Here is a 21,961-nt window from a genome sequence, read left to right as displayed (position 1 = left end):
TTACCTGTTTTTAATGCTTAAAATAAAACAATGAAATTGATGTATTAATTCATTTGAATTAAAATTAATATAATTTCTTTAAATGTTTATCTTAAAGACTGTAAAGCTGCGACGAATGGAAAGTTTTTTTATTCTTTGCTGTTTGATGCAAAAAAATTTACATTGAAAAAATGTATCAAAAATCTGAATAATGCAGCAAGTTGTCCTTTAAATAACAATTAATAGACGATTGTGAGTGTTTTTGAGATTTCAAGTAGGCAGCCATTTTGAAATGAGCAGGAAAAGCCCTTTTACTGCCCCTAGTGGAATGAAGATGAACTAAAGGGCAGAAAGCATTTTTCTCATGATGGAGGACATATAAAGACAGTTTCTGAGTATTTCTTTATTCAAATCCTTGTGAGGAGCAGATCAAAAGATGCTGTTTGAAATAGCTTGTAGTTGTGACTTAGAAAATACGCTGGGCGGGAAACAAACTCCCTGCTCCGCCTGATCCTGATGTGGACGACTAGATCCATGTACGTCTTCGTTTTCCTCGTCTGAGCTGGTAGCTGGCTCAAAACTGTATGGCTGGATAGCTCCAATACTCTACTTTTGTTGCACCATGTTAGCTTGTAAACAAAGAGCTCTCAGCAAAGGGGGAAGAGGGAGTTGCTCTGCGTCAAACTATAGATAGATCAAAAGATGATCGGAGTGGGTTTTTAAATAAAATTTTAGAAATGTGTACAAATTTTACTTTCTTGTCATCTGTAGGAATAAACTAATAAATTACACAAATGATTTTTTTTAAAGTAATCATTTTGAAACCTTCAATTTCCTTTCATTTCATTCTAAATGTGTCTCTCTAAAAGTGAAAAAAGTGTGTGTGTGAGTGTGTGTGGTAACAAAGTGAGTGTGTTGTGTCAACATGGGCTGAGATCCCTGCAGAACAGGCGGGTAATAGCTATGCTCTCCGAATAAAGCATCTGCTGGGTTACTTTCTCACGCTGTGACAGCCAGAATCTCCACAACTAATGTCTTGTCACTTCCTTTTGCTCCCCGACTACCTCTCTTTTTCTCTCTTTTCCTTTTTGGCATCCATCTTTTTTTTTTCTTCCCGGCTGCCTGCGCTCATCATTTTCTCCTCCCTGGTTCTGAACCCGCAGCAGCTCCCTCATCGAGTCCATCGGTCCGCGCTATCATTCCCGTTCCGCCGTATCTCCCTGGATGTGCAGAGGTGGGAGCCAAGGCTTGATAAATAGGCCTCTGTCGGCCCCGCCAGTGATAATAATGCCCACGTTGAGCTTGACTGACACCGGGGATTTCAGCAGATGCGTACTGTATATCTCCCTTAGCCTGTGTGTGTGTGTGTGGTCACAGACACGCGTGACATCCATCCTTATCCGTCACTGCTGAGGTCTAGATGTCTTGTTTACGCTGCAGCACAGCACCGGCAAGTCATTTCAGATACAGACTCGCGCCCAGGCGTCCACGGCCATCTGATAGATTTCAGCTTCCTGCTGCAAACCGTTCCCACTTCGTATCTCCAACCTCCAGTTCAAACATCGTCTTTATTTTTTTAAAATATATTTTATATTGTGGTGCTGCTCCCTGTTCCCTGCAGCTTAACAGTTTATTTTTTATATTTTTTTGTCTCCACTTTCAGGAGCTGGTGAAGCACACTCACGATACCGCTGACAAGAGTAACCTACGGAAGGCCTTGGACGCCATGAAGGTAGGACCCGATCCTAGCTCCTACAGAGATACATGAGGGCCTCAGTGACCTATGGAGGTCTCGAAACATCCATGAGTTCCTAATACTTGACTTGTAACTCATACAAGACATTGCCCATGCCCATGCCCCGATTATTTACCCTAACCTTGACATAAAAGTGTTTAGAAATGTGGGGAAAAACTTGTTAAAGCTTAAAACAGGAAAAACTGTGCATTGAAGGTTAAACCAGTTGAACTTTGACCAATCAGAGGCTCTGATTAGGTATTGACATATGGGTGGGGTCCCTTTTAGTTCACAGAAGTGCCAATCGTTTAAAAAAAAACGTGTCCACACATTCAATTGAAATGTATGCTTATAGGATCTGGCTCAATACGTGAATGAAGTAAAGAGAGACAACGAGACTCTGCGGGAGATCGATCAGTACCAGAAATCCATAGAAAACCTGGTGAGTTCCCTAAATGAGGGCGGGGCCTCCTGTCATACTGTCACATCTTCTTCATCATCTTCTTCTTCCAGAATCAGTCCTTAAGGAACTACGGCAGGCCCAAAGGTGACGGGGAGGTGCGAGTGACGTCGGTGGACAGGCGGGCGAAGCAGGACAGGTGAGGTTCGCCGTGACCGGTGACTCTGTTTGGGCGCCGGAACTCTGCCAGACGGCGCATTGACAGTAGCATGTCCATGAAACTTATGCTTGCGCTGTAGGCCATAAAACAGAGTTACGAAGCAACTAGTTCTTTTTTACTAAAGTAACTTGTAACCCTCTAACCTTTGTACTATCTCATGGGGTCCAGATGACCCCCACCCTTATATCGACATGTTATCCCTACCATGACAAAGGTGGATAAAGGTGAGGAGGATTTCATGTAATCCATGGACACCAGTGAAGATCACAAATCATTGAAGAAAAAAGGTTCAGAGCACTGTCTAGTGGGTCTAGATGACCCAACTCCCAACGTTAAAGTGCCTAGGATAGCACAACATATGAGATGTGACACCTAAGGAACTCACCCTCTGACATACCTTACTTCTTCAACCATTAACGCCATCGATGTGGCGTTAATGGTTGAAGTGGTTAAAAGTGGCGTTTCTCCGTGACAGAATCAGCTGATTCACGTTGATTGTGTAAACGGTTGAGGAGTTATGGTAGTCAAAAGAATATAAACACTAAAGCTAAAGCTCTGATGTCAAAGGATTAAACGTTTTACTCCGGAAGCTACGCTCACACCGAATGCCATTTGCCTTTTTGATGTTTGGTCAATGTACTCACACAATAAAAGGTTCTGTGGCACATTTTAAGCATCAGGCGATCCTGAATATCGGGTCACGAGTTGTGGCCCCGCCTACGACGTCCCTCCTCTGACGTACCAACCTTTGGGAGAGCATTATCACTATTGTACGCCACATCAGAGGAGGGACGACACAGACTTCGTCAGCAACACATGGTGTTTTAAAGATGATACTGACGTCACCATGACCCATGTCACCCGATGTCAATCATGTCCTGCTAGCCAATGGGTTCAAAGCCCTGCCACCACATAAATTTAGGCTCAACTCCAAAAGTCTTAATTGAAACTGTAAATCAACGACTGAAATTGAAGAGCGAGAGAAACAAAAACACGTTAAAAATGCTTTTTTATTCCAGCTTCCAGTCATTTTTCAATTAGAAAAGAAAACTGTTACTCAAAACTAAAATAGTTGTTTCCTAGTCACTTTTTGACTTAAGTACTTACTCGAATGAGGACTTTTTGGTGACTTCCACCCACATTTATGCTATGGTTTTGTGGGATTTTTGCCTGGGTCTTTGCTCTTGTAGACACATCTTCTTGTTTGACGCGGCGGTGATCGTCTGCAAGCGGCGCGGAGACAACTACGAGATGAAGGAAGTAATTGACCTGCACCTCTTCAAGATCACCAACAACCCAACGTCGGACAAGGAAAACCGAAAGGTCTGGATTTGAATGAATCCATTGACTGTTTATGAAAACTGGATTGTTTCACAATTCACAATACGTACCCAGCCATGTTGGAGGCAGATGTCGTCAGTAAGCAGTGATTGGTTCTAGTCAATCAGAGTAATTGTTTCTATGGCAACCACTCAGGCCAATCAGGAGTGAGGTTGTTGGAAGTTGGGAGAATTGGCCAATCAAATGTTTCAAGCGTTCGACGAGAGACCACAAACCTTTATTGGTCAGTTTATAACTTAAGAAAAAAAAGTCTACTGGATTTTTGGCCTTTTGGAAAGAGGGGAGGGGGCCACTTAGTCCAGTTATCATATAGAGTCAATGATGTATGTACTTAAAATCATACATTATTCTACAATTTTTAAGCGATTATCATTACCAGAAGTGTGTTTTCACTGCATTCTACTATACTTACAGCGACCGTTAACCAACGGTTTCGGACATCTCATATCTTTGAACTTGAATCTTCAGTAACTGATTGCAAATGTTCGAGTATTCTGATACCTTCCACAACCTTTTTATTTACATGCTTTAAGCATAAAATCGACCAAATGAGATGCTCCTATTGATAAAAACCGGCTGCCATGACACACCTGTGTTTGTCTTCCAGCCTCATTTCAATCAAATAAGAAAAGAAAAGAGTCTTAAATATTTTGTGGTTTTTCCATCTTGACTTGAAACAGTGTCATTCTGGATCCCCCCCACTCAGATGGTGTTATCATAAAACCTCAATTTGGTTCTAACTACACAAACACACAGTGAATACTGAGCTCCATGTGTGTGCGTGTGTGTTGGGGGAACATTGCCAATCATAATGAGAAACGATGTCTGTGGTGTGCCAGGAGACTCTGATTTGGGTAATAATGAGGTTGTAAATGGGTGGAGGTATTAGGGAGCTTAGGCCCATATGGGCATTTGCGCTCATATTTCAACGAGCCGACTCGCTGTCGTTCACGGGTAGACGTGACGGATAGCGCAGTCGCAGCTGACATGTTTATGGAGGCAATGATGGAGGTATAAGAGCCTTCATCACCAGAGCAGCGGTGATGTGCGAGCGACGATGCAGGTAACCTAAGCAGGGGATATTGTTTCCGTTTAAAAAAAAAAACACAAAAAAATGAACTAAATCTCCACGTTATTGGTTTTTGAAGCAGTGAAGACAAACAAACAAGCGGCCGCTCTTTGTTTTTTCGGTGGTCACGCTGTTCTCTGGACTTTTTTCATTCATCAAACACGATCTGCTGCTCTGCCTGTGCTCCATTCAGCCTTCGAGTGCAAGACCTTCAAAACCGCAACTAGCCGCCTTAAAATGTGTCTCCAAGAAAAGTCTTTGCAATCCCATCAAAGCAGCAGATGCTTGTTTTGACGGACTCACGTTTGAAATGGATCATGAAGGCTGATTACAGGCCTGAACACGGTTTGGGGTTTGTGCATGCTGTCTGATAACCAGCAGGGGTTCGTGGGACGGCTGCTTGGCCCTCGCCTTCTCCTCCTTTCTGCTCCACGTCTCCTTCAGTGTCCCCCCTTCCCCTGCTTAGCATCTCTTTGTCCCCATCTGTCTAATTCTTTCCTGTCTGTGACTCCGATCTGTTGCAGTGGTCCTATGGATTCTACCTCACTCACAATCAGGGCCAGAGTGGCTTTGAGTTCTTCTTCAAGACCAAAGAGCTGAAGAAGAAGTGGCTGGAGCAGTTTGGAATGGCCATGTAAGTTTGGGACTCCATCACAGCAGGTCTTGTTCCACTCTCGAAGCCAGATGGTGCCAATGGGAGGACCAAATGAAAAGATGTGCCACTGAAACCCAGCGCTCAGAGAGCTACATTTTATGAGCATACTAATCGAAGAGAAACCTGAAAAAACAGACCATAGCAACAGGTCATAAGGTAGTCATAGTGAAAAGTCGTAGCAACAGTTCAAAGGGACAGTTTCTAGCGACAGACAGGTCATAGCGACAGGTTGTAGAGACAAGTTGTATCGACAAGCCATTGTCACAAGTCATAATGACCAGCTCAGTGGCCTTAGGGTATAGTGTCTGTCCTGTGACTGGAAGGTCGTGAGTTCAAATCCAGACCGAGTCATACCAAAGACTCTAAAAATGCTTGACACTTTACAGGTCATTAAGGGTTGGGATTTGGGGTTAAACCACCAAATGGTTTCCGAACGTGGCTGCAGCTCACCGATGGGAGAACGAATTTCACACATGAAAAGGTCGTAGTGGCTAGTCGGAGCGAAAGGGCATAACATTAGGTCGTAGCAACAGGTTGTAGTCACAAGTTGTACTGACAGGTGGTAGTGAGAAGTTGTATCGACAAATAATTGTCACAAGTAATAATGACATGTTGTAGTGACAGGTCATCACTATAAGTTGTAGCAACAGGTCATTACAACATGTCATAGTGACAGGTTGTAGTCACAAGTAACTGTAAAAACTATTCTACCTTCAAAACAGCTCTTAAACAATGGCTGAAAACAAACCAGTGCTGCAGACATTGTTATTCGTGTTCTTCTTGGGTTTTTTCAGACTCAGTTTTATAGTAAATAGCCTTTGTAAATATCTGTATCACTAATATTGTGCTATTGTAAATGTAATTGTTGAACCCTTTATTCTGCTTTAGGACAACGGATGAAATTTAGCTTCTCTGGCATATTTATCTTGAAGCAGCTGCTGAAACATTGTTTAATATGCACTGTCCTAATTCAGATAAATAAAATAAATAAATAAAGTAGTAGCAAGCGAACCGGTTCTACCAGTCACGGAAACACCCCAGTCAGAATGGGAACACAGAGGCGTCTTTTCTTCCCCCCTCATCCTGTCTCATGGCTTTCTGCTCTGGTTCACACATTCAGACGGTGCATTCACCACCAAACGGATTGATTTTGGGAGAGGTTTGAGGAAATAATGCACCTGCAGATTTTGATTTTATTTTTATTTTGTCGCCCAATAAACCACCAGTGTTGTGTCTTAACGTCACTGAAGCTGGAAGTAAACAGTTTCACAAACATTGCTGGTACCACAAAAAAGGAAAACTGCGACAAATTGTTATTGCTGACTTGGCGATAACGAATTCTCAACAGCGTCTGCATTGCAGGCTCTACCTGTCTCCAAACTGCTGCTTTGTTCAAAGAATCTTGTTAGCACTATTGCTACTGTTCTCTGTCAACATTTAGACACTGGAGACAGAAAAAAACGGAAGCGTCCCCCAACGGAAAACTGAAATGGATCAATTTTTGGGTGGGGCAGAAGACTTTGGAAGGGTGGCAAATGAGAAATCCCAAGTAGAAGACGATTGCAAATTAAAAGATCTAAAATACATATTCAATCTGTTTTATTATGGTTATTGTTAATAATATTAAAAGAGCTATTCTTTTAGCTGAGTTGCTATTTGTAATGCTTAAACAAGCATGTATTTATGATTTCTTATTTTTTTGTCAATATTGATCTTAATATTGACTCAAGAATTAGTGGGGGGCACCTGTAGCTCCACCTCTGGACACACAGGAGAAATTAGGTAAAAATGTTTTTCTTCTCTTTGTGTTTTTCACATTTTCTCACTCTTGTTAGAGCGTCTTTTACTTTCTCCACTGAATATTGAGCGCTCAAAAAAGAGATTTTTTTGCCAAAATAAAAGTAGAGTTACATAATTATCTATAGACGCAACATTAAAAAAAAGAAAAAGGAGTCAAAAGTAGCTATCTGGTGCCTTCACTGTTGGAATCAGAGGCTGCTGGAAACAGAGACGAAAATCAGGAGGATAAAATAAAACCTGTGAAAGACTGTTTCCAGTTCCAGGCCTTTGAGGAAAAGCGAAGCTGAAGAAGACGGCGAGGTGATAATGTGAGGAAGCCCAAACTGTCGCGGCGGACTCGGGAGGTCAAATTAACAACAGGGAGGTGTTTGTGGAACAACTGCGCCCTCCCGGGTTGATCTGCTGTCTGTGAAAAAAAAGCTCCCCACATCTCCTACGCACCTGAAAGGACTTTTAATTTGAAATGAAAAACAGTGTTATTTCACTCCAACACTTACCAATGTGGATTGGGAAAGACTTATGTGCCATATCATCATTTTTATTACTAAAGTTTTTAAATGAGAGAAGAATATGTATGGAAAAGAGCAGATTTCAGTAGTTAGATAAAACATGATGTCACTCCTGTTTAGGTCCATTTCTTCTTTTCATCTACTTTTGGACACTTTGCATTTATCTTGTTAATGATGACACATTTTAATCATAAACTGAATAACTTTAAAAGATAAACAGCTCTTAGAAAAAAAAATATGAATGACAAAATGTTTTGCAGGAAAATACAGGAGACTAGAGGGTAAAGATAGAAATAAAAACCATGTCTCAGTGGGGGTTAACAAACCTCCTGACTGGTCTCCCTGCAGTTCTCCTCATTTCAAGGGGGCACCAGTGAGGCAAAGTTCACCTGCTGCAATAACAGCTTCAAAATAAAAGAAGCAGATTATGGTTTGAGGCCTAAAAACAGAAGATACTTGAGAACTGCTGAGGTCTCTCAATGGAAGAACGGGAGAATCTGAACTTGTAACGTCCCTCTTCTTCTTTAGATCCAACATCCGACCGGAGAACGCGGCGGACAACTTCCACGAGTTCCGCATGCACACCTTCGACAGAATCACCTCCTGCAACTCCTGCCACATGCTGCTGAGGTAAGGGACGCTGTGACGAGACAGAGAAAGGCACGCCACGGTGGTCCCTCCTCCTTCTAACAATCTGCTGGCTCGGTAGAGATAAAGCCTCTTTTGCCTGAATCTCTGTTGCGGCTGTTTTGAATCATTGGAAGAATATTGGCTCCCAAGCGGCTACGTCTCCTGATGTATCTCACCGAAAATGCTGTTGAACCCCTTTCAAGGCAACAGTATTGGTGGAGACTGGATGGATTTACCAACAATATTAAAGGAGAACAGATGACGGATGAAAACCATTGTTTTTGTTAGGAGCATAGATTCCTGTTTGTCCTGAAGGGTTTGATGCGTTCTATTGAGCTGTTATTCTGATAAAAACTTGTGTTAGACTTTAAAGATCAGGTCCAACTTCTTAAGCCTGATGTTACTTGAACGTTGGACATGTGAGGCGCGTTCAAGAACGCTGAATGTGGGTTCTTAAACACGCTTACCCGATACAAGCATATGTACCTACAGCCAGAAGAGTCTTGGTACAATGTGTCGAGGCGGTGCAAATCTCCTGAATCTAGCTTCACGGTTTCTCTTTTGCAGCTCTTTTACCAAATATATAAGACTTGGTTTCATGTAATTCCTGTCAGTCACAAACTGTTGGTCATTTTTCCTCCATGATCATTGGTTCCATGACATAACCCTTGTGCTATCTTGTGGGGTCCAGATGACCCAATCCTTACATTGATGTGTTCTCTCTACCATGACAAAGGTGGATAAAGGTGAAGAGGATTTCATGTAATCCATGGACACCAGTGAAGATCACAAATCATTGAAGTAAATAGGTTCAGCGCACTGTCTTGTTGGGTCCAGATGACGCTACTTCCAATGTTAACGTTGGGAGTAGGGTCATCTAGACCCCACAAAATAGCACAAGAGTTAAAAAGGACAAAAGGAGGTCATCCATACCTCACTACCAAATCTCAGTCCCTGATTGGTCAAAGTTCAACCTGTGTTCCACACGGTTTTGTATCTAGAGCCCAAAAATGGTTTTAGGAACTTGCGTGAAAGCGACAGGTCTGAATGAGAAAGCCTGAAACGCAAGTGTACATAGAATTTTTACTAGAAGTAGCCACAAGAATGTACGTTGCAAAGGGCGGCATTAACGTAGCTTCAGAAATGAGGAAATTAGACAATCGGAAATATAGTTGGTGGGGAAATCCCATCGCTGTACAAAGGGGATGCCGTGCGTGCAACATTCTACATAAAGGCATCATCTGTACCTTACAGGTACATAAAACCATACAAATACTTCACAGTACGCTAACCACACGGATGACAATCCTATGTTCCATTTTCATGAAGTGGGCAGACAAGCCTCAAAGGAACTACGGGACCGGCTTTACAACCTAACAAGCCAGAAACCCACCACGCGTGTTCGGGTCAAATGCCCGTACAGGTGCACGAGACTAAAGCTTTATCTGACACTTTTAGACATGAGCTGAATCAACGTAAGGAAAGTGACAACTACACCTGTGTGAAACCCTTCCCATGATCCTCTCTATCATCAGGAGCATTTTCTTTTTACACTTCCAAGTTCTCTTGTTCTTCCTCATTTTAGATCATTATCTACCTGTTTTTTTCCCACAAATGTCCCTAATGTATCACATTTTTTAAGCTTTTAATATACAAAAGTCAGAAAAGTAGCACCGCAAAGCAACTTAAAAATGTTCTAATACAGACTTTCATTCGTTTTTACTGAAAAAATAAAGTTCCATCTTTTAGCCCTTCAGTGCAAATATTATAATCTTATAAATTGATGAGAGTTGACAACATTATAGACGACTTCTTCAGTTTGCTGACTTTGAATTTTAAGACTTTTCTTGTCACGTCAACAGGTCATAGCGGCTAGTCGGAGCGACAGAGTTTATCTGATGGAATTTTATATTAAAAAAAAAGTTTATAAATTGTGAAAAAAAGCTGCAGTTATCAATTTTTGTGTCTTAAACAAGTGATATCTGTAAAGACACCTTTTTATCTCTGTGGCCTTTTCATCCTGACCTCCACTGTGGTGCCGTTTTTATTGGATTTTTCCACTTCTTCCTGCTCTCTCATTCAAAAAGCTCCTGTCTCTTTTATAACCAGTTGTTTTTTTTGTTTTTTTATCCTAACAAATTCCTGATTATCTTTAAAGCTGGACTTTTAATTTGAGAGATTTTTTTGTTTGTTTTCTTTAAAAAAATGTCCGTCTTTCTGAAACGCAGTTTAAAAAATGCTGGAATATGAGATATTACACTTTTTATGAAGCCCGTCTTATCTCACAGGCTCCTTCAAGGTGATTAGATTTCGTGTAGTTAGATCTGAATTGATTTTTCGCAGCAGAAACGCCCCGAGATGGCTTTTCTTATGAATTGGCACGATATAAATAAAGCTGATATGTATTGAGTGAAAACAAAATTAGATTTGTTATGGCTGAAGTTAGCTGCTAAAGTCAGATATCTGGATTCTTTAAAATAAAAGAAGGGATTTTTGTTTTATTTTGATGAAGAATGATCAATAAAAAAAACGGTACACCTTTACCTGGAGTAGTAGAAATGCTCAGATGTCAGAACATAACACTTTAGAATATTATATCCATAAGAAAAAACTGGAAATCATTGATTTTAAAAATAAAAAAGGAAAATTTCAAAATAAAAGAAAACGACTTTACAGTAAAAATAAATTACTGTGTTTTTTCTGACATTTGTTATGTTGTTCGAAAAATAAAAACCACCTTTTTTTTTTTAGCTTTAATGGAACCATTAGATCAATGTTAAACAACATTTTTACAACTTCTCTTTCTCTTCTTGATATTTCCTCAATCTGCACTAATTCAGATGGGAACTGCCCTTCCTTGTTACAATCATTTTATTTCTCATTAATATTTCTACCCAAGCTTTGATTGCTTGATATTTTCCTTTATGAATGCGTTTTCCTAAAAGAGTGAAGGCCAAAACGCCCTCCTCTTAGAAAGGATGTGCCTTATTTCACAGTTAAAGATCTACTAAATTAAAAATAGTGTTCTTGGTGTTTTTAACATGTTGTTGTGTCATTTTCCTCAAGATGCAGGGCAAATATTAAAAAAAGTACACCTAAAATTTCAGTTGAAAACATGCCTGTTGGGCCACAAGCTCCCCGCTCTGCTCGATTCTGATGCATCCACTTGCAGACCAATAGATCCAATGGGAGAGAGTGTAAACAGAAAACTCTCAGCAACAGGGAGGGAACACAACGCAGAGGTGTATTTTTAATGAACTCCTGCCGCTCTGCAGAAACTAAAAAAACGACACAGGTTTTTGGATTTACCTAAAAATAGCATAAACCTTTTGAAAATAGATCAAAAGATGATGGGAGCGGGTCTTTAAAGGACCGGTCCAATCTCCAAAGCCTCCACTGTTTCTCCTTAACTGGTGTTGCTCTTTTGGCTTTAGGGGCATCTTCAACCAGGGTTACCTGTGCTCCAAGTGTGGACTCGGCGCCCATAAAGAGTGTCTGGGTCGCTTCGGCTCCTGTGGAAAAACAGGTAGGTTTGTTGCATGCCGCAATTACCTCAGAATTCAACGCACCGCAACATTTCTTTCTTTGGAGAAGCTGTAAAACTTGCTCTACAAGCAGCATAGCAGCAACTTTGACAGGTGTCACACAGCTGCACGGAATAAAATAACCACAAAAAAAAAAAACCCTGTCTGGAGACAAATAAGGAGGATTTTGCTGTGAAAAGCTGCAGTGATTTGATAAAAAAAGAAGTTGGGAATAGAAATACAGCTTGGTGGGAATTCCTGCAGCTGCACAAACCTTTGTGCATGCCCTGATTCCCCTAAACTAAGGGCATCCGAGCGTTCGATCCCTCTCACAGATACTCAAAAAGCGTCTCGGCGGCTTCCCCAGGCGGTTCTGACACATCAGAGCACCTTAAAGGCGATGTCACTGTCAGTCGCCGCGCGTTTCCCCAAAGCCTAATAGTAGTTTTACCGAGGAGTTTTATGAAACTCCAGACTTTTTCATTACGCCCCTGTTGTGTATCTGTCACTCAGCTCCCGGTGCCGGCGCCGTGACAGCTCAGAGACAAGGAACGCGGGGAATGGAAAAAGCAAAAACCAGCTTAGCACGTCATCCCAATGTGTGCGTGTCAGGGTAAAGTGCTCGAAAAAAGTATTTACGATTTATTTGCTGGCGTGCAAACTTTGGCGTGAATCAGAGCGGGGTGCAGAAACTTTTCTGTGCAGAGAGAGAGAAAAAAAAAAGTGATAAGTCACTTGTGCTTATCTTTTTACGAGCGGGTCAAGGTGAACAACAACATGCCCTCAGGGGAGGGGTGGCGGTGTGCGGGGGGTGGGTCTGTTTGCACAGGTGCAGGGGCGTGTTCCGATCTAAAGGAGAAAAGGTGTAATCCGTCCCTAAGGGAGGCAATAAAAAGGAAAGCGCTGGAGCACAAAAACCACCGCCGCCACAGCATCTCGCTTCTTGGTGTTCGGGTGTCAGGTAGAAGGCGAGCAGTAGATAACAAAGCGTCCGCCGTCTTCACTAATGAGGGAGGCGATGAGCACATGCAGGAGTGTGGTTGCCGGCCCGTCACTCACCATGCCTGTTCTCCAACTTCTTTCAGATTCCAGCTCTGTCAGAACTCAGGTGAGCCGCCGCCGCCGCTTCCTCCTCCGTCTCTCTGCGTGTGTCTATGTGTGTGTTTACTGCACTTTGAAGGCTGCTCTGCTCTGCAGACCCAAATTGACTGCAGCTGCTCCACAGCCTGGAAAAAGTACCGATTTCCCTCTGAGTAACAACCTGACCTGTTAACAGTCTCAGGCTGCAGTGGTGTCAGCAGCAGCTGCTTCTGCCGCTTGCTGCACAGGAAATGATGAAACAGGCTGCTTTTTGATGCAAACGATGGACTAAACGTCCCGCTTTGAGGATCACATCTTCTGCAGCTCTGCAGCGCTTCTAAGGTGCAAACCGTGTCTGCTGCTTCTCAGCTTTTTTTTTGCACATAAATGCAGATAAATATGCATATAAAGAAAAGTATTGATTCATCACAGTAGATCCATATAAAACTATTTGTTTTGAACATCTTTAAGATATATTTGCGAGTCATGAAATGTGAGGCCAAAAGCCTCAGTCACTGCGGGTGAAAAATGAGCAAACCAGCACCAGGCTCGCTTGAAATTTTTGGCCAGTAAACCGCTCAACGAGCCCGTAAGGCAAAAATGTTCATGCATAGGTTGTTTTACTGGCACGCTTCAGGCGACAAGTTGAAAGAACACTTATATAACACAATAGTTGCAGGCGTTTCATACAAATTTGTCTTTGTTCAAGTGAGTAGAGTGCGCTTTTGCACAACTACTTTCAATAAAAGGTCTTTGTAAACACGCTATGTAAATATATTTCGGGGAACGCTCGCACACGTGTGTCACTACGCAAGTTTCTAAGCACTCGGCAGTTGAACACAAGAAAAGTAACAATTTTGACCAATCAGCGCCTCGGATTTGGTAGTGACGTTTGGGTGGCATCTTTTGCAAAACGCAGAAGTGTCACCCTTTAGAAAATTGATCATTGGAGCGCCACAAACACGTTCAACTTCCATTATCCGTGCAAGTATATTTACCACACGCATTACAATGGTACGTTCCAGTTTCCTGACGCCCCTTAAAGTGTGTGTACAAGTCACAAAGGAACCGCGCTGCTCTCTCCGACCCTCCACAGGTCCGGAACACCCAAAAACCCGCAGCACCGGTGTGGGTCAAACCCGAATCCGGCAGCGTGTGACTGAGGCTTTGTGCATATGAATACAGCTATTGATGATACATAACAAATCATATCCTGCTGACTACCAGGAATGCACATTTGTCCTCTGTAGAGGACATTCCTAAACCTGAATATCTCCCTACCACATCAAGTGGTTTTGATTGGGAGCCAGTTTAGCTCGTGCTGGTTTGCGGCGCCTTCCGTCCGTGAAACCAGGGTTCGACTCCGGGCTGCCCCTTGTTCCCTTCCCCACTTCTGTGCCGGTCCCAAGCCCGGTTGCTTTGAGAGGGTTGCGTCAGGAAGGGCATCCGGCGTAAAACATTGCCAAGTTTACCGTGCGACTCGTTCGCTGTGGCGACCCCTGATGGGAAAAGCTGAAAGGGAAACAACAACATCAAGTGGTTTTGATTCCCACAGAGAACATCCAGGGCTTTTTAATGATGTCCAATCAAAATTGTATGTTTTGATTGGACAAAACTTTTTCTCTGGTATTCAGGAGGACAAAGACTTTAATAAGGCATTTTCTTAACTGGCTTTGAACTTCTTTAAGATATATATATGTAAATGTGAAAACAGGAGCAGCCTATAGAATCTTTACGAGAAATTCTTTTTCCAGTTAAACTACTGCATGAAGCATGAGAATTGATTTCTAAAAACTTTAAAAACAGACGTGACATTTAAATATTCAGGTACAGTTTGAGTTTAACTGTGTGTTTGTTTTCACAGGCCAAACATCGAGATCCAGGTGAGCAAAAAACAATAAATTATTCACTAGAAATTTATAACATGTGCGGTAGAGAAAAAGGATTATTTTGTCTAACTTAACCCGAAAAGTTTTATGTTTCAACCCATTGAGCAATTTAAATTTTACTCAATTGTAGCCGTTTCCTGACTGAATATTTAAACAGACATTTTAACCCTCAGGTCATGTGTTTTGGCTCCTAGCTTGTAAAGAAATACCTCAAAAAATAAATCTATAAACATGAGAATAAATACCAGATAAGTTAAAATTACCAAATTGTCTGCACTAAAAGGGGAACTTAAGCCTTACATTTTTCAAAAGTGGCAGTGCGCCTTATAACCCGGAGCTCCTTATACGGTATATGGATTCATTCTGGTTGTGCAATTTTGAGAGGTTCACAGCGCTCCGACAAAGGGTATATCCAAATTCCCACCCTAACCCCTATATAGAGCACTCTATAATGCGTTCGCCATGTTGTAGTTAGTGCTGTCCGAATCTACAACTCCAAAATCCAGTACCCTGGAAATTTTACAGAAGTCTCTGCGAAAAAACCAGTGTGCATCAATGCTCACTAGATTGGTGAATATGGACCACAATGCATTGCGACGGGACACCCAAATAATGTACCGTAATTTCTGGACTATAAGCCGTTACTTTTTTCCTGCGCTTAGAGCCCTGCGGCTTGTTCAGTGATGCGGCTAATTTATGGATTTAATTGGTGGCCGCCATGTACGTACTTTCAATCTCAGTGAATGGTTTAAATTCTCTATCTGACACCAAGCACAAGTCATTTTTTTTTTCAACACACTAAACAGCTAAACAGCATGGACCTCACTTCAGGTCTTAGACACTTCAGTCATGGTTCAATAAAACGAAACACGCATGCCCGGCCGCATCCCAGAATCCTTTGGTGCCATGAGACCCAATGTGCGCGTGATCGCCGCTAAGATATGATGAAGCTTTCAAGTTAAAAGCAATTGTTAAAAGCAGCGTGAGAAAATCCACCATCACCAACGGGTTTGGAAAAGCTGGTCAGCTGAGTGACGGAGAGAACAGCGCATGCTCCGGAGTGAATTTACCTCTGAGTCATAGTGACTCGGCTGGCTGCACGTGAATATGTGGGAATAATTATTTTGCCGGGACACGACTGGAAACACAAATCTACGTGATCGGTTTTACGGTTTCTAAGGACTGAGCGGAATTTTGCATTGAAAAGCTCACAGCCTCCGTGTGAGCTGGAGACATGTTCTCCTGCTGCTCATCACATAGAGCTGCGGGGTCGATGGCAGTCTGATGGCTCCCACACGTAACAACGCATTCGCCCCTCATCCACAAAACGTACAGTATTAAGTCCGATTGCTCTGCACAGACACGATTTGCTCCACCCTGGCCAGAGGTGTCGGAGAAGATGGGAAGGGGACCGCGCGGGGCGAGCGCGGAGCGCAGAGAGGCGTCCGCGGCGCAACAGTGTTTGTTGTGGAAGGAAACTTCTGACGCACGCGCTGCGCTGGGGCACGCGTATCGCGCTGAGGCGCGCGCTTTTCAGTCGCCGCGGCTTTATTTTACTGGTGTGTTTTTTAACCAGCCCTGTTACTCCCATAACGCTGCCGCGACACAAGCGGAAGGAGAGCTGTTCCCGTTCACCCCTCCATGCACTGCTGATACTTGCTCATTCTTAAACACGTACAACAGTGTGGCGAGGCCCCGCCTCTTAACCCCTAAGACTCATGGGAAATGGGGGATCGCGGATGTAAATTTCCTCATCATAACTGAGGGATGTAATGTTGATTATATGGTTACTGTTTTTAATTTTATGTATGATACCTAGATTGTCAATAAGTAAAAAAAAACAAAAAAAAATAAAAAAATAAAAAAACCATAACTGAGGAACTTGTGAACAGAATACAAAAACAGAACACCATGGTTTTTAGCGGGTGTGGGTATACTCAAAATGCATGAGTCCATGAGAAAGGCTGACTCCTCCCACAGTGTGTTTGGGAATCAGGACGTGATTGGTCAGATTTACTATGTTGCCTAATACATGTGGCTTTTACTCCAATGCGACTTGTGTATGTTTAAAAGCAGTTAAAAACGTGAAAATGGGTGGGTGCGGCTTGTAATCGGGTGCGCTTTGTAGTCCGGAATTTACAGTATTTAAATCTTTTTTTTTTTATAAACCATCAACGTTTTTATCTTCAGAAGACAGTGGACTCATAAATAATTATCGCAAAATGCTCATAATAATTAGATTTTAACTTTGTGAAGACGATGACGTCATATCCGCCAAACAAAAAGAAAAGTAGTGGGCATGGTGTCCGAATTGCTTTTAAAATTCAGGGCGCTAGATAGTGCCGCACTATGTAGTTTTTTAGTATTTAGGGGTTAGGGTGGGAATTCGGACATAACCACTGTGTTTGCTCTGGCGTTATTGTGAATACACTAACACATAGTGGTATCTCACTGTTTATTCCAATATACAAATATTTATAGATGTTACAAGGTTTGGAGTTAGCGTAGTCACAGCAACGTTAGTCTGTCTTCTTACGTGTTCCAAAAAGGTGGGGTATTTTGTGAATACGCTAACGCAGCTAACATGTAGCGCGTTGGAGTGTTGGTTTTTTTACATAATACAAGGTTTTGAGTTAGCATAGTCACAGCAACGTTAGTCTGGTTTTTACACGCTGCAAACAGAGTGGGGTATTATTGTAAATACGTTAACAGTGTTTTTCTTTTTATGTGTTACTAACAAAGGTACAGAGTTACAGGTATTGTAAAGACGCTAACTGGCTAACGCTTTTAACGTACCTAACGTGTTGCGTCTTTCAACTAAGTTTTAGAGTTACTGTAAACGCCCCAAGAGCAGTAATAAAGTCTGACTGACTCACAGACTCTTGTTTTGCTTAATGCATGTTATGGATCGATGCACCTTATTTATCACAGAAGTTCGAAAACAGACCATTCATTGACAGTGCACCTCATAACTCTATAAATGACTAAATCCATCTAATTTAAGCTACAGGTGATAGTTAACAAAACAAGAAAACAGACATTAGTTTTAGTTCTTCAACTTTCCTGTTAGAACAATAAACGGTCCATTAAAGCTTCAGTTCACTTTCAGGTGAATTTGCTGTGACCTCATCACTGTTTCCCACTCTTCTTCCTACATAAAATATCTTTGAGAAACATTTTATTAGCCAGTTTTTTAGATACTTTTGTTGTTGTTTTTTTTCTTAAACTGCCTGAGCATCTCAGACTATCAAAGCGTGCTGACAGACACGGGCACATGTATGACCTGCCCCAGTAAAAGAGCTGGAGCGACATGCAGCAGGCGATGCGGCGAAGAGACTCTAATCGTTTCACTCTCCCCCTTTTTACCCCTCCAGCCCCTACGTCCATTTATGCCGCAGAAAATGATTTCTGACTGAAGCGGTGTTAAAATCAATGGGCGTTTGATTGCCTCAGCCCGAAGTGTTTTATAATCTTTAAAACGCTCCTCTCGTTGTCTATTTTCAAAGGTACGCTAACGCGCGGCTCGTCCTCATGTGGGTAGCAATCCGATTGGTTCCCCCGAGACTCCATTCTCCTCGCCTCTTTGTCTCCAGAGCTCCCTTTCAGGCGGGGGCGCTGATCTCGAAGGAGGAGATGGCAGAGATACAGTAGATCTGTTCGCCGCCAATGACTTCTTCGCTCCCCACCACATTTTTACGCTTGAATTTTAACTGCGAGGGACTCGTGTCTTTGGCGCCACTTTTGAGGATCTGCTCACCGGTCGACTATAGCGAAGCTTGTTTGAGATTTAGACACGAGAGGAGGGAAAAGGAGATCGTAGTGATGAAGTCGGATTCAGGATTTGAATCTTTTATTTTGTAATTTATTTATTTGTTAAGTATTATATCAGTACATGTACAATTTATTGTATTTTGTTTACTTTTATGAATTGAAAAAAATATTTACATTAATTTTGAAGTCTGTCTTCTTTTGTTGCGGGTCTCTGCAGTGCATAAAATGTAAATTACTTTTTAAATAAAGTTGGATTTACTTTTTTTTAGAAGGAAATTTAGGCAACAATGATCAGACGCCTGCCATGACATTCATTAGATGATGTTCTTCTTTCTTAAAGGATTACCCAAGATGCTCGCCGTCACCAACTACAGCGGCGACCCAAGCCCCGCCTCTGGCCCAGCCCTCTACATCCAAACGGGAGACATCATAGAGTTGATATGTGCCGACCTGCAGAGCCGATGGTGGCAGGTGAGGTATTTGACAGAGTGTTTGGGAAGATGCATTAAACTTCATTAAATCTGCTTGTGCTGGTTTGATGCCGTCACTTGAATTATTCCAGGTAAATCACAGGGTTAGAAGTTCAAAAACAATCTTGTCATCGAGAAAAGTTTTGCGGGAACATAAGCCACTGATGTTTACATTTTACACTACTACAAAATAAAAGCACTTCCTGAAACTCAAACTAAAACTAGTGATTGATTCAGGAAACATCCTGACTTGTGGTCCATTGCAGTTTTTAGACACAAAAAGTGTCCCTTAATGTCTAATATTGAACAACTTCTTAAAACACATTTACATTTTTTTTTAAAAACATTTTATTTAAAGTCCCACTCTGATCATTTTTTGATATATATTCTAAAAGTGTTCCCAGATGTCTTGTGATTATGATTATGAAAATACCACAAGAACATGTTGAAATCACCAAAACACGATTTTCATCTGAGTGGGTCTTTCATTTCAGGAAGATTACATCTACTTTGGCTGTTTTTACAGTCTGCAAAGCCACTTATATACCCTTCAAATGATCTGATTCCAGCAAATCTCCCTACACTTGAATAAAAAATGGTTAAAACGCAGAAAGAATTCAATTAGCGGGTGTGAAAGTGTTTCTGGAGGAAGAATCAGACCCATAGTTAGCAAACATTCAATACCCATCACCTTTGCGGCAGCAGCTCTATAATCGTTTCTGTTCCAGGAATGTGTGACAGATGGAATCGATCGCAGTAATTTCATTTCTTTCAGCGGCGGCCGTCTGTTTACCTTTTCTGTGTAAGCAGATTTGATCATGATTAGTCTGTGAGAGGATGCAGCGGAGGAGCACAACAGGAGAAGATTGACCCCCGAAAAGAGCAAGGTTCCTTCACAAAATGTCTTTAAAGTAGTTCAACTGAAATACGGTTTAAAATCATGTCAACTTTGACTGAAAAAAATAGGATGGGGGCCTGTCATAAAGCCATGAGTTAATCAGGGTTGTGTCCGAATTCCCACCCTAACCCCTAACTACCAAAAAGCTCTAAAGTGTGGCCCTATGTAGTGCCCTGGTTTTTAAAAGCAATTTGGACACCATACTCACTACTTTATTTATTTATTTTTTTTAACGGCACACATGACATCATCGATTTTACGAAGTTAAAATCTAATTGATAATGTGTATTGCGACAATTATTTATGAATCCACTGTGTTCTTAAGATAAAAACGTTGATGATTTATTAAAAAAATACATTTAAATACATTTTTGTTGGCAAAAATTGTTCAGACGCAATGCATTGTGGTCTATAATCGATGCACACTGGTTTTTCGCAGAGACTTCTGGGAAATTCACTGGATTTTGGAATTGTAGATTCAGACAGCCCTACAAAAAGGAGAACGCACTATATAGGGGGTTAGGGTGGCCCCGCAGTTTTTGAGCCAATAATAGTATTATTATTAAAATCATCAATACAAACTTCTTTAAGCATTACAAAAATAACAAAAGCATTTTATTTAAACATATTTAGCATATTTTAAATAAAGAATAACAACAATAACAAAATAATAATAATAAAATGTGTATTTCAAATCATTTAGTTTTTAATGGCCTTCCACTCTGGTGTTTTGCCACCCTTCCAAAGTCTTCTGCCCCCCTCCCAACCCCTATATAAAACGTTCTAGCTCCGACCCTGTATATAGTGCAGTAAGTAGTGGTAATAGTGGGATTGGGTTGCCATGCCAACATGAAACTTTATTGTTCTTAAAATGAAAAAAAAAAGGTTTGCTTGGATTAATATTGACATTTACTGGGGGGAAAAAAACGTGATGACTTAATCTGGAATCCATCATTAGGAAAAGCTTCATTAGGCCTGGTTAATTCCATGCTGGTGTAATTGGTAATTATTATGCGTTCATTTGTTTGATGAAGAACTCATCATAGCATATAAGTCAAGGAGCATCTCTGAGACTCCGGGAAATCCCTGATTTGTTTGGTATTTTTTGTACGTTAGACACATTTTAACGAGGTCAAGTCCTTTTTTGAAAAAAATAAAGTAAAAGGGAATGGTTTTACTGCATTTTAAGAGTTGGATTAGTTGTGTTTCTCATCTCCCAGCTTCAGGTAAATGCTTCCCTCATTCATTTTGGATGCATTTCTCTATATATTTTTGGTTTTGTGTCAGGCGTTCACGGCAGGAGGCTAATATCCGTGCACGGCCTGAAGAGTGTGCAGCGTGTGACGAATAAATCCCCTTGAATCTGGCGCGCCTTAACCACTTATCGACTGGAGCTGTGACAGAATTCAAAAAGGGTTCTTTTTTTTCTTCTTTTGTTTCTTTTTCAAGAAACGAATAAACCAGAAAAATGGTTTTTAAATGGATGTTAGTGTTTGTTTGACAAAAGCTGGAGTTTTAAACTTCCAGTCATTTCCTTTTCAACTTAAAAAATGCCCAAATTAAACAAAAAGTGTTTGCTTTTGTCAATAAACAGAGGGAAACAAATATACTTCAAGGCTCATCATCCTGAGAAAACTAAGGAACTCTTCCTCGCCTCCTGCCAGGAATAATTCCTCCGACAGCGAGCTGCCGCTGTGTGTTTGCGCTGCCGGCTCATTGCTCCTGTGTTCTGAAAACGCGCTCGGCCAGATGTGCGTAACACAATTATGTGTCTGTGCTTTCAGGGCAGAATCCTGGAGACAAAAGAAGTCGGCTTCTTCCCGAGTGAAGCCGTGCGGCCTTGTCCATGCGTAAGCAGCTTTTTTTCTACTTTGGAAAAAGATATTTTCCAAGTTATTTTTCATGTTTTAGGTGAAATAGAAGAGTAGAATTTGCCTTCTATGTCTTTTTAAAATAAGTTGTCGCTTTTGACGTCTCGTAAATCTTTGGCC

General features: G+C 41.5%; 1 protein-coding gene across 4 annotated transcripts in view; it reads left to right on the top strand.

The window, feature by feature from the left end:
* vav3a (vav 3 guanine nucleotide exchange factor a) overlaps positions 1-21,961 on the top strand; it is a 97,808-nt gene that overhangs the window by 54,513 nt on the left and 21,334 nt on the right. For all 4 annotated transcript variants that reach the window (XM_023949929.2, XM_023949928.2, XM_078938320.1 and 1 more), the window contains exons 11-21: positions 1,643-1,711; positions 2,070-2,156; positions 2,228-2,313; positions 3,525-3,657; positions 5,269-5,378; positions 8,237-8,338; positions 11,773-11,864; positions 12,948-12,970; positions 14,807-14,825; positions 18,943-19,073; positions 21,755-21,820. In XM_023949929.2, the coding sequence (XP_023805697.1) occupies positions 1,643-1,711; positions 2,070-2,156; positions 2,228-2,313; positions 3,525-3,657; positions 5,269-5,378; positions 8,237-8,338; positions 11,773-11,864; positions 12,948-12,970; positions 14,807-14,825; positions 18,943-19,073; positions 21,755-21,820 (918 nt within the window). The remainder of the gene's footprint in view (positions 1-1,642; positions 1,712-2,069; positions 2,157-2,227; positions 2,314-3,524; positions 3,658-5,268; positions 5,379-8,236; positions 8,339-11,772; positions 11,865-12,947; positions 12,971-14,806; positions 14,826-18,942; positions 19,074-21,754; positions 21,821-21,961) is intronic.

The sequence above is a fragment of the Oryzias latipes genome, chromosome 20 (genome assembly GCF_053564925.1).
Source record: "Oryzias latipes strain Hd-rR chromosome 20, Olatipes_Hd-rR_3.1".
Classification (NCBI taxonomy): Eukaryota; Metazoa; Chordata; class Actinopteri; order Beloniformes; family Adrianichthyidae; genus Oryzias; species Oryzias latipes.
This window is presented reverse-complemented; position numbering and strand designations above follow the sequence as displayed.